The sequence below is a fragment of the Centruroides vittatus genome, unplaced genomic scaffold, assembly GCF_030686945.1.
Source record: "Centruroides vittatus isolate TY-2023 unplaced genomic scaffold, ASM3068694v2 contig_459, whole genome shotgun sequence".
Taxonomy (NCBI): Eukaryota; Metazoa; Arthropoda; class Arachnida; order Scorpiones; family Buthidae; genus Centruroides; species Centruroides vittatus.
Window position 1 is genome coordinate 3,242,006 of NW_027122255.1, and position 13,955 is coordinate 3,255,960.

The 13,955-nt window shown below is 30.1% G+C and overlaps 2 protein-coding genes across 2 annotated transcripts; both read left to right on the forward strand.

Moving 5' to 3' along the window:
* The first annotated feature begins 268 nt into the window (after nucleotides 1-268).
* LOC136977492 (uncharacterized) lies at nucleotides 269-1,873 on the forward strand. Its single transcript, XM_067272988.1, has one exon. It carries the CDS (start codon nucleotides 269-271, stop codon nucleotides 1,871-1,873), a length of 1,605 nt encoding a protein of 534 aa, XP_067129089.1.
* A 262-nt stretch (nucleotides 1,874-2,135) lies between these two features.
* On the forward strand, nucleotides 2,136-3,443 carry LOC136977493 (uncharacterized). The gene has a single exon (XM_067272990.1). The coding sequence runs from the start codon at nucleotides 2,136-2,138 to the stop codon at nucleotides 3,441-3,443; it is 1,308 nt and encodes a 435-aa protein (XP_067129091.1).
* The last annotated feature ends 10,512 nt before the right edge of the window (nucleotides 3,444-13,955 follow it).

Below are 13,955 nucleotides of genomic sequence, written 5' to 3' on the forward strand. Positions count from 1 at the left end.
CGATCAGTGTGACTGACATCATAATCTTCGTTATAAACACTGTATTACTCATAAAGGTCAGTACCTGAAGGCTAGAAAATACGTGAAAGACTCTCTTTAGCAAGGACTCCAAGTTCTACATCTTCGCACCCTCAAGAACTGGAAGTACAAGCACATATGCAATCAGCATAATAGCTATACATTGCGCTAAAAGCTATACTCTAACACCCCACGTAAATTATACAAAAGAACTCACAGACGTAATGAAGATGGGAGATACATTGTGCAGATGGCAACCAAGGAAATACAAAACTTGGGAGAGTCAAGGAAGTTAGCATTGAAGAGATTGAATCAATTGTGGAAGAGACTATCAAGGGACAAACAATTAAAGGAGTTATATCAGAACTTCATGAAGGAGTATTTGGACTTGGGCCACATGGAAAGGGTGCAGGAACCTCCCGCTGATCAGACAGCATACAATATATGTTACTACCTTCCGCATCACGGTGTGTTTAGACCAGACAAAACCACTACAAGGTTAAGGGTAGTCTTCAACGCATCTGCTCCCACAACTTCTGGGCTGAGTCTAAATGATCATCTCTTGAAAGGTGAAGTAAAGGAAGATGTTTTCGAGATCATGACAAGATTTCGAAAATACAAGTACGCTTTTACAGCAGATATCCAGAAAATGTTTCGTCAAATTCTAATTGAGCCCTCGCAACGAGATCTCTTAAGAATTGTTTGGAAGAACGAGGAAGAAGAGATGCCAGTCACCTACAGACTGAAAACTGTGACTTATGGAACCGCCAGTGCTCCCTTTCTGGCAGTGAGAACCCTTAAGCAGTTGGCTTACGATGAAGCAGCAAGATATCCTCTGGCCTCTAAAACCATATTACGAGATGTCTACATGGATGACATTGTGTCAGGTGAGCAAGATTTCGATGCTGCCCTCGAACTACAATCTCAGTTGTGCAACATGTTGAGCACATGTGGAATGACACTACACAAATGGAACTCTAATTCAATGAAATTGATGAACAGTAGTTCACCAGAAAATAAGGAACATTGCTTTTCCTCAAGTGCGGAACCAACAGTAAAAACCTTAGGCATTATTTGGAAGCCGGTTGAAGATCAGTTCATATTCAGGGTATCGATTCCAGAAAAATTGCTTTATACAAAACGAGAAGTATTGAGTGTCATCGCCAGACTTTATGACCCCTTGGGTCTTCTGGGACCAGTTATAACTCGAGCAAAGATCTTTCTACAAAAGCTGTGGCTCATTAAGCTCGACTGGGAGGATACTCTACCAGAAAACCTTAACTATGATTGGGTGAACTTTGTGTCGTCCTTGAAAGCCCTGGACGATCTTAAGATCACTAGATATATTTTAACAGATCCACTTCAAAGGGCTGTCTTGCTAGGATATGCAGATGCCTCGGAGTCAGCTCATGGAGCAGTAGTTTACATGCATTGCATAAAGGAAGATGGAACTGGCAAGACACGACTTATTGCTAGTAAATCTCGTGTCGCTCCTCTTAAGGTTATGACAATCCCTCGATTAGAGCTATCAGCTTGTCTAGTACTGTCTCAACTTGTCAAAAAAGTACGCTCATGTCTGCAAATGGATATAGCTGAAGTGATCCTACACACAGATTCAACTATTGCCATCGCTTGGATCAACACTCCCGCATATCGCCTGAAGACCTTTATTGCGAATCGTGTGGAAAAGATCCAATCTATTACTGAAGGCTGCCACTGGAAACATATAACTTCCCACTCCAATCCTGCAGATGTAGTTTCTCGGGGTTTAAATCCGCAAGATCTACTATCCATGGAATTATGGTGGAGTGGAAGTGCAGTCTCAAGTAGCACCAACCGTTCAACGTCAGGATGAATATGCCATCGACACTTCCTCCGATGAAAAATATCTATCTGAGCTTAAAAAACAATCGCATGTTAATTTGGTGTCAGTGTCAAGCTCTGACCTTGACAATACCCTGTTTGAACTTAGTAATAATTACATCAAATTAATTCGCATACTTAGTTATATTTTCCGGTTTCTACATAACATAAAACACGTAACTCGTCGATTTGGCCCTTTATCAAGGAAAGAACTCCAAGAGTCCAAAATTTATTTGATCGGCAAAGTACAAGGAATGGCCTTTGCTGAGGAAATAAAAACATTGCAAATGGGAAGGAATCTAACGAAGGGTCAATTAAGCAGATTACATCCCTTTCTAGATAAACAGGGTCTAATGAGAGTCGGCGGTAGATTGAGCAATTCAAATTTATCATTTGATAAAAAGTTTCCAATTCTGCTACCTAAAAATCACAAGTTAACCCACTTGATTATGAGATATTATCATCTGAAAAATTTGCATGTTGGTGCACAGACTTTACTTTACCTCGTCAGACAAGAATTCTGGCCTTTAAGTGGAAGAAACCTGGCCAGAAGGGTGGTACATGAGTGCCTCGTTTGCTTTAGAAATAAACCCAAAGTCATGGAACAAATCCTAGGAAATCTTCCTTCGGAGCGAATGACTCCAAGTCCCCCCTTTAAACATGTAGGGATTGATTTTTGTGGTCCCTTTCTTATTAAATATAAGGGACAAAGAAAGGGCACCTATCAGAAGTGCTACGTCGCAATCTTCGTTTGCCTTGTGACTAGGGCAATTCACCTTGAAGTAGTTACCGACCTAACAACCGAGGCAATGATAGCAACCTTGAAAAGATTTTTTAGCAGAAGGGGTAAAAGTGCGTCACTTTGGACAGATAATGCCACAAATTTTGTGGGTGCCAGTGCGGAGTTGAAACGCCTACATGACTACGTAAAAACACCTCCTGACAGTTTAGCTGATTATCTCGCCAGCGAGGAGGTCACTTGGAAGTTCATACCGCCCAGATCACCAAATTTCGGTGGCCTTTGGGAAGCAGGAGTGAAGTCCTTTAAACATCACCTAAAAAGAACCGTAGGTAACTCGCATCTAACTATAGAGCAGTTTATAACTATCACCACGCAGATAGAAGGAATTTTGAATAGCCGACCGCTCACTCCTATGTCCTCTGATCCAAGCGACTTCCAAGTTCTAACTCCAGGACACTTTCTTATCGGAAGACCTCTGACTAGACTACCGGAGTCAGATCTCACCAGTAAACCAGATAACTATTTGTCTCAATGGCAAATGTTAACTAAATTTGTTCCAGTTATATGGCGTAAATGGAAATTGGACTACCTAAACAACCTACAGGCCCGACATAAGTGGCAATTTGAGAAGGACAATATAACACCAGACTCAATGGTCGTCTTAAAAGATGAAAACCTCCCACCCGGAAGTTGGTCGCTGGGCCGTGTACAGGAAGTTATCAAAGGACCCGACGGGAAGGTGAGAGTTGTTCTGGTGAAAACCCCTCAAGGTGTTTTTAAGAGAAGCATAACAAAATTGTGCCTGTTACCATCCATCTAGAAAGAAAATGTGATTCTCCTTGGTGACCTACACGCGTCATTTCTGTTGTAATTGTTAAATTTAAATTTAATGTTTAACATTGTTTATTGAAGTATTACTTCAACGCGGGCCGGGATGTTGCCGCCTCGAGCGCCACCGTATTTTTTGTGAGAAGAAAAAATGATAATTAAAAAACGTTTGGAGACGAGAGTTTTTGTAACGGCCAAGTAACGGCCAAGGGCGTCAGCCATATTGTTTTTTTTTCTTGTTCTTGTGTAACGACCTGCAAACCGCATTAAACTTTTATCAAACCGCAAGTGTTTTCTTTCATATTTATACAGTCCATTAAAGATCGACAAACAGTTAGTTATCGACTTCGGAATTACATAATTATTACTGTCAAAGAATAATATTTTTACAATAATTACGGTGATTTGAAGTCTAACTTTTTGGTAATATTTCTTCTCTCCATAACCTAACATCATCCGAGTCAATTTTTACGATTGATCACAGCTTTCACTTTACACGTAACCAGGATTTCGTGTGTTACATTTCGTAACACGCTTATTAAAAATTAACAAATTCTATAATCACATGTAATTTTAAATAAATTATTAGCGAATTGAACTTAGTTTTAAAAGATTTTTTCAGATAAAATCGACTTATTTAAGCTCTGAAATAAAGCATTATCTGTTCAAAAGTCTCGTATTTCTAGTTTCTATCGTTACAAGAAGTTTTTGAAAGAAAACATATAAGATACTTAAAAGACGTTCGTATAACTGGAAGTTTCCTTTTGAAATTCAACAGGAATTTAAAACTTTTACTATGATATACTGTTGCTTTTCTTTAAAAAAACAAAAACAAAAAAAATCTTATCTTTTTGCTGTTGAATCACTATTAAATATTTCAATATGCTTTTAGTATATTAAATTTCTACATTAGATACGATTATATTTTTATATTAGATGTAGAAAGAATAAAACTGGAATCAAAAGATGCATATACAGTCAAACCTGTTTTTATGCGGGGGATAGGGACCGCATAAAAGAAAATGCATTAAAAAAAATCGCGCGAAACTTCACGAGTGGCTATAAAAAAATAGTTTTCGCAACACAATTAAAAAAAAATATTTTTTTTATGCGGTGAATAGGGACCGCATAAAAAAAGTCTCACGTAGAAAATAACTCGAAACCGTACGAAATAACTAGGAATTGCTTTTTTAACTCCTTGGGCCTTTTTCTGCAACACCTAATGGGGAAAAAAATCCTCTAAGAATTTTAATTTTTATATTAATTAATTATTTCCACTTAAATACGAATCTAACATTAAAAAGTTAAAAATAATCGTTAAATAATGATTTTATTCGATAAATATAGCTGCAGGAAGTGTTATTTCATTTAACAAGGCGTGAAATTTCACACCTGCAGTCTAAAGCTGGAGGGGAGCTAACTTACCGCATCTGTTCAAATATAACATAATATTTATGGTTTTTATGCTATTAAAATAAGAGGGGACCGAAATAAACGTATGAGAAAAACATTTTACTGAATAAAAAATGAAAAAACCTGCTGATGTCATAGAAAACAACCAATAGAGTTTTTAAAAATTTTACAGGAGTCAATTATGTTCCAATTTGATTGAAATTTTTATATACCGCACAAAAAAAATCGCACAGAAAAAGACCGCACAAAAACAGGTTTGACTGTATAATTTTCTATGTATATCGCATTTGTTTACGGTAATTTTTTCCACATATTTATGGAAATTTATTCAAAATTTATCATTAAAATTATAATTTCATTAAACAAATAAATATAAAAGAATTCTCTAAATACAATTAACACATAGTATAACTACTCAATAATAGACTTGAGATAGTGTGAAGAAAATTTATTACGTTATATTACAATTGATGAATACACGTAAAACATTTTGTTGTACATTTACACATTGTTAGCTTCAATAAAATATAATAATGATCAATATATTCTCATATTTCCAAATAAAACAGTGTGGTCGAAATGTCAGTTAATCGAAATAAGTAGCTTAAGATTAATAAACTTACGAATCTGAACGTATGTAAACAGCATATACTGTATATAAGCGTATTATTTTTTAATATTATTTGTATATTTTTGTAAAAATATGCAAATATAAAATGCAAAATATAAAAAAGCAGATCTTCAATGTCATTTTTTATTTATACATATCTTCTGATGTGACACTGGTTTGGCAATGTGCCACTAGCTTAAAAATGGTCGAGAACCATTGTGTTACAGGATTCAGGATTTTTTATGAATCGATCAATAAATAATATATATATATATATAAAATACTTAATATAAATAATAAAATATGTAATATAATATAAATACTATAAATAATAATATATGTAAATTAACATGAAAAATAGCATTTTTTTTTATTTTAAATTGATTAAATCTAAGACTAACCTATAATTAAACAATATTGATTTCGTTATTGATAAAAAAAACAGCATGATATAGCTTGCTGTCGTCTAAATTTGGGCAATTTTTCTAGGTTTATCACACCTTGTAGATCAAGTGATGAAAACGGAGTCAGAGATAAGATCCAAAAAATATATACGCTTTTATTGAGCTGCAATTTGAAAATATTGTAGAGAGAAGTACGAGACCGGATAAGAAAATAATAAGGCCCAGATTAACTATATAGGAACATCTGATGCAAATCGCAGTTTACGTCATTTCAATTCAAAAGTTTCTCCTGAAAGCAGTTAACAGAAAAACGCGCCACGACTCTATTCTTATAGGGAAAATATGATGTACTGTCAGGAGCAAGCCCCTACTAATTTAAGATGGAGAGCATATATTTTGAATTAAAAATATTAAAAATTTCATCCCGGTATTGTGACGATGTCACAATAAATAATTGCTCGTTGTCAATTACATAATATTTAAATAATTATCAGGTATGTAAATTGTACCTATAAGCAGAAAATTCTGGCATTTATATGTATATATATATATATATATATAAAGATAATAGGATGATCCTGCTGTTAACGACAATTGTTATCCCGAAAAAGCACATTTACGTATTTAATTTAGACATAATTATAAAAATTTTAACAGAAAATTCCTTACAAATAATTTTAGCTTATAATTATATGATTTTCTAACCTCCGAATTAACAGATTTCAGAAGAAAAGACCAGGCGGTTTTTTAACTCATAACTATAAAGTTTAATTGTACAGTACATAGCCGTTAAGAGCAGGAACATCATATTATCTTTATATATATATACCAGAATTTTCTGTCTGTAGGTACAGTTTACATGTCTGATAATTATTTAAATATTATGTAATTGACAATCAACTTCGTCTGTATTATATAATTTTAGTCATCTATACAAACTGGTTGGAATGATGAGGAACTGTAGAGTCCGAAATGCATTTCCAAAGTTAATACAAGTGTACATATTTTTTGGATCTGATCTCTGACTCCGTTTTCAAAATCGTTTTATATATAATTTAAATATTTTAAAACATTTTTATAATTATTTTAAACACTCTTTGTCTTAAACTAATCAGTAAGCATAATCTTCATTGCGCTGTTTGTTATTATAAGTTAAATGAGGTTGATAATTACATAAAAGAACACTTAAAATTGTTATTTTATTATCGTAAAAGTTGTAAATTCAATTATCAAATTTACATAAAAATTTACTCATGTCTTACACACCTGTGCACGCTTTATTAGTACTCATTACAACATAAATGTTTATGTAAATCTAAGCACTTTAATTTCTGATTTAATAGAAAACGTTATACAAATTCATTTAAAAATTTTAAATATTCAAATATTATGATATGAATTATGATAAAATTAAATTGAAGTGAACGTTCTGTATAGTAACATTAACTATAATTGTTAGTAATTTAACATTGAATGTATTTTATTTCAGATAAAAATTTAAATTATATATAAATATTTTATTATATTTTACAAGTTTTTAACTGTTTTAATATCCCGAAACATCGTTATTTTGAACATGATTAAGAAGAAAAAAAGAAGAAAAGGTTATAAAATGTTGTGTTAAACAGAAAAAATAAATTACTAATATTTTTCAAAAATGAAAAAAGAAAAAATGGTGCGAACTTTTCACACTTCAATTTTAAATAAATTCCCCTCGAGTCATATCTTATTTGATTCTTTTTCTAGGTTTCGTTTTATGTCTTTTTAAACGTATCTGCTCACTGACAATTCTTGTAAATATGATGCTGAATCTTAGTGACAGAAAGAGAAAAATATTCCACTAATAAAAATCAACATCCACGTGTACTTATTGATCTGTCACTTAATATAAGGTTTTAAAGTTATATAAAATATCAGTTCTTTTAATGTAACTTAATACTTTTTCATTATAATTATTTTTATATTTCGTAATTTAATACTCTAAAATAAATTATTTTGATATATTATATTACTTCTTTCAATTTTATCGTATTATTATTATTTTCAATATATTTTTTCTGTCATTTTAAATCATTTATCCAATTTAATTCATCAAGAATGTTTGCTGTAAAGAGAAAAATAAAGAGATGAGAGTCGACCTCAACTCTTCTCTGATTATCAGAGCAAATAACTTTAATTAAACTGAATTTTCTTAAATAACGAGAAGAAATCTTAATGAAGTATAAGTATACTCTCAATATAACTTCTTATAAATAGCTCTACCTGTATTTAATTATAAACAGTCTGTACTTTATCAAATATAAAAATTATATAAAATAATTATATATAAGTTAAAAATAGACAGAGTTATTATTATTATTTTTTCTTTTTGTCTTTTGTATTAAATAATGTTCTAAATAGCTACTAATTTGTTACTACCACTTAAATTAAAAAACTGTGGTCTGATAAGTCCTTTTGAGTATCTATTAAGAATATTATAGACAGAGTTATTTGTATGAAGTTAAGTTAAGCAAGAAATGAATAATTATCTTTTGTAATAATGGAGGTTTTTGGATAATAGAGCCAAAATCTTATTATTTCAATGCATTTTTTGTATATAATGCGGTCATAACCACGTTAATTTGATTAAGTTTCATAATTCCTATCTATATCTCTTATCTAAAATTGAATTATTTAATTAAATAACTTGTTTCTGAACTTTCATTTAAATTTATTTAACTTTTTGATGAAAGATTCCATACTACCAGTGCGGTGGAGTCAGTGGCATTGTTCACTTATGTGTATCTTCCTTCCGATGCATCTCTCAGAGGCTAGATGAGGGGGATAAATTAATAGCATCTGAAGTTGGTACTAATTTTGATGTTGTAGAAGATTTATACATTAAAATTGTAATTAAGGTTTTATAAAATGTTAAAGTATAAATTAAAAATTTTGTATTTTTTCTCAAAAAATAATTTATACTAAAATTTCTAAGAATTTGTAAAATTAAACTATTAAGTGATGTGTACTTTTAGGTTAAAACCATTAGTAGAGAATTTTCAAAGCCCTTTATCAAAATTTATGAATGATGATTCTTTGTTACTCATCAAAGATTTGATAAAAGTTGAGAAACAGACTCAGAGGGAGGCGAGTAGGACAATTTGGCTTAGCTCGTGACACAAAGATTGCCTAAAATTTAATCTTTTATGTAAAAGTGATATAAATGTCAGAAGTAACTTTTCATAACGGTGAAAATATTTTAGTGATTTTATTCGGATTTTTTATGGCTTTCAGACACCACATTTGTGACTGGTGGACCCATTTCCCCCTTCTTAGCTCCTGTTGAGAATATAAACACGGTATACTTTAATACCAGAGAGATATAACTTAGGTTTATAACTTTATTACTACAGAATTTCTACGTAAAACAGGTTTACGTTTATTGTTACATGACTCCGTTTTAACGCTTTAACTATTATTCTATCGTAAGTTACGATATTAAAAATTTATTTAAAAAAATTCAGTTTAATAGAAATTTTTCAAACACCTTTTTCGCCATCGTAAAACCCGATACACTGAAGAAATATATCAATATAATCTATTTACTTTTATATGAATAATTGAGAATAAACTAGAGCTTTTAATAGTTACCAAATATATTTTCATAACGTTGATATAGTATTAGAAGAACAATATATTAATTAAACCTTTCTAGTGTAAGTGGTACAGGTAAAATCCATTAAAAATAAGAATATGCTGCAAAAGTATAAATTTATCATGCATCTTATTCATGCATTACTTTTATTATAATTTCTCTTTTACGCTGTGTAAATTTAGTAAATAAAGGAAGAAAATATTAATAAAACATTAAACTCGAGTTGAAATTTTTAAATAAAGAATCTTTCCTAACTTATCTAATATTTTAAAACTAAATATAAGAATTGGATGTTACTGAATTCTCATTTTGTGATATGATCAAATTTGATAAATATAATGTATACAGAATAAAATAGAGTATTTAAAAAATTATAAAATAATTAAAAAGTTAATAAAATCTCTTTAATATTTATATTTATATGAGATAAATAAAAAATAATATTTGTGAAATGTGCATTTCGTACACGAATATAAACACTTCTAAATCAATTCACAATTCTAGAAAATATTACACTAGCCTACGTAGCAAACAGACTGTAAAAGAAAAGATCCATGGTTTGCTATCGGATATATTTTTAAGTACTTTCTGATGGAATTGAGTCAGTGATTTAAGTGTCTTGACTTATTAATATTGTCTTTATTCAAAATACCAATGCTTTGAATTTACTAAACTTTATCTAACTTTAAATTACGAGCAATTGTGTTTCAGTTTGAAATTACGAGCAATTGCGACTGTAAATCATATTGCTTGTAAGCCGTAGAAATTTTCCGTAAAAACTTTGAAATTTCACTTTTCTTTTTTCTTTTAAAATTCATTTTAAATCTTCTTTTCTTTTATTCTCTAAGAGAAAAATACTTTGTTTTAGAAACCTTACCAGAAATGAATGTTATATGGCTTTAAATTTATTACCTAACATGAAATCCAACCTCAATATAGAGTTCACCTATATAACACCATCCTTGTAAATCTTCAATGAATACTTCTTATGAAAGGATCCCTCATAAATATTAAATAGAAAACCGTCAATATCTGAGATTTTGCATTGTGAAAACAATGTTATTCACGTTGTTAACGAAACATTGCAAAATCAATGTTATTGTTTGAGATAGTCTACTTCTGTTTAGCGCCACACTAGATTTAATATCAATTTCAGATGCAAACAGATGGTGCCATTAATCGAATGTTTAAATATCTTTTTGCACTATATACTTTTACAAATAATTTAACTAATTGTAAAATATATATCATAGATATAATATACCTATAGTACATAGATAATCTATATTAATTTCTAAATGTAACGAACGTGAGGTAGTATTTATACTATTTTATATTATCTTTATTTCTCTCATAAAGTTAAAAGAAGCTTTCCTAACTCAATAAAAGCTTGATTAATTAAAAACTTCATTTTTTATATAATTTTCTAATATATAAAATTATGTTTTTATATTATTTTTGTGTATAAAGTTGTACGCAATCTTTGAATTAAAATTCATAAACAACCTCTGCTTGCGAGTTAATAATTTCAATCAATTGCCGAGAGAAACAGTTTTGGGCATTTATTAATTTATACATTAATATACATCAATATTATCAATAACATTTATTATATTTTATTCAGTATAAAATTCCCAAAAAGATTCTGTTTATTACTAATTTTTCTAATGCCATGTCTAGCTACTTTGATGTTAATTCAGAAGAAAATTCAAGAATTAATTGGGTTTTATCAGGACTTTTATATTATTTTTGAATAAATAAGCGCAATAAAATATTAATATATTTAAAAAATGATTACTTTTTAATTAAATATATTTTTAAATAATTTTAATTATATTTTTTTCTAAATGTATTTAATTAAATAAAAATATTTTTTGCATTAAAGCCAATATTTTATTTTTGGAAAAGTTAAAATATATTAAATTTTATACCTATTTAATTACAATAAAGAATATTTTATTGGTTTTTTTAAATTAAAATAATACACTTTTTAAAATATTTATTTATTTTTATTTTATTTAAATAATAATATTTAAAAAAATATATCTTAATGAATACTTTAATATTATACAAATGAATTATATTGAGAATTGCAGATTAGATATATGAAAATGAATTAACGTAAATCAATTTATATAATTTAGTAATTTACACGTTGATATTATTATTGAACATATTACATAGTACTTTGAACATAATAAAGAATTTATACTATATTCTAACTTTATAACAGTAAAAAATAAGCTTATAAACCTTGCTTTTATATATATATATATATATATATATGAAGGCTCATGATAGTTTTTTTAAGGGTGGCCCAAAAATTATTTAAGTATTTGACTAATTATTTAACTATTGTGAAGATTAAATTATTGTATTATTCAAATATTTAAATATTTAATTATATATTTTTACGTTCCTACCAATTTTGCAAAAAAATTCTTTGTTTAAAACTTAGTTTACAAATTCATATGTATATTGTATATATGCATATGTGTATAACCGACTATTAAGGCATCCTACAGCAGAATTGCAAGTTTCATTAAAGTATTTATTTTTTGAAGTCCGAATTTTAAGTGCCTTTACATTTATTTCATTCACTACATTTGAAAATAGAAAAACAGTATAAATATAAGAGGATGTCTATAAATTACGTAAGGGCGATTTCGGCCATTCTAGACTCCCACCCACCCCTGTGTAAGAAACCGTAATATTTTCTTTGATCCCCCTCCCTTTCCCTATCTTACGTAATTTAGGCATGATTTTATAGAAAGATTTTAACAAAAAAAATTTTTTTTATGAAACTCTAAAACACTTATGTCCAAAATATGTAATTATTAATTAGTTAACTAATATTGTACTATTATTTATTAAACACTTTATGTGAACAAATTTAATGAATTCGAATGAACAATTTATTTTAAGAACTTTATTTTTTAATTATTAACAATAATTTTATTATCATCATCATTAATCAACGTCATAAAATTCATTTTTACATTAATTTTAATTTTTATAATGGAATGCAAAAAAACTTTGACAGATCGACTAGCTATTACACGTGTAAACAGAAAAGTCATACAAAATAAAACAAGAGAGAATAGAGAACCACATTCCGTTGCCATATTTACATCTTGGCTAAGGCCGAGAAAATAAACTACGTGCTGATGAAATGTGCTAGGTGCACCGGGGGACTAAATCAAAACGCTTATAAAACTCTATATAATGGGGAAATACAACCAATGCTACTCTACACGGCCTCTAGCTGGGATCATGTAACTAGTAAAAATTCAGTAGCAAGTAAATTACTCTCTCTTCAAAGACAGTTTGCCATCAGAATCTCAAAGTACTCCAGAACTGTTTTTACTAATGCTTCTTTGATTCTAGCAAATCTTCTTCCTTTGCCACTATGTATTGTAGAAATGGTTCTAAACTACTACATCAGAACTACAAACATTAAAACTCAACAACGGTCTCTACTCCTATCAAAGACTGTTCATATGCAATTACCCTATCTCCGATCATCAATCTGTAAACAAGGTTATCCCCAGGGTACATTTGGTGTCATCTGCTTCCTCCATGGATAACGATGCAGACATTAATATTTAGACAGATGGGTCCAAAAGCCCCCTTCTTGTCGGTTCAAGTATCTGTATCTTCCTCCAAACTAGGTACAGATACCGCCCACATATCTCCATCTTTCAAGCTGAAGAAGATGCTGTCTACCAAGCTGTTTAGTGAGCCACTACCAAACAAAACTCTTGTCTATCAACATTTACGGCGATTCTCAGTCTGTCCTAAAAGCTCTATTAAACCCCAATTGCAATAGCAATAAAATCACATATATTCAGCACTATATTAAAAATCTTGTAAATAAGATAACTTTTATATTTGTTCCTGGCCATACTAGCATACTAGGAAATGAAAAAGCCAACTTTGAGGCTAAGTCAGCTGCAAAGGACACTGACCTGACATCTCTCTCTCACCTAGCAGCCTTAAAAATTATATTCATGAAAACGCTATGCAAAAGTGGAATCAACAATAGTTGAGCAGTAAAACTGGTAGAATAAGAAGGTTTTATTTTCCTAGTATTGAATGCAGGTTCTCATCACCACTTAGAGATTTAACGTTTGCTACTGCTCAACTATTTACTGAGCATAATCATTTTAGAAGCCGATCTATAACCGGGCAGAAACTGCCTCTTGCTTTTGCTCTACAGAAAACCTAGACAGTCGACCATATGATCTGTCATTGTCCAATCTACGATCAAGATAGACTTATTCTCAAATTAGAAATTTTTACGCTTGGTTTCAGGTGGCCATATCCACGCGACGTGCTTGTTCAGAAGCCACTGTTTTAATGTTTTTAAAATTATGTTTAAAAAATATGGAAGAAAAGACTATTTATAATTTATAATTTCTAGTTTTACATTTTAGTTTTCAC

Coding starts and splice junctions, on each gene's coding strand:
- LOC136977492 (XM_067272988.1), top strand. CDS start 269: ATGGCAACCAAGGAAATACAAAACTTGGGAGAGTCAAGGAAGTTAGCA.
- LOC136977493 (XM_067272990.1), top strand. CDS start 2,136: ATGGCCTTTGCTGAGGAAATAAAAACATTGCAAATGGGAAGGAATCTA.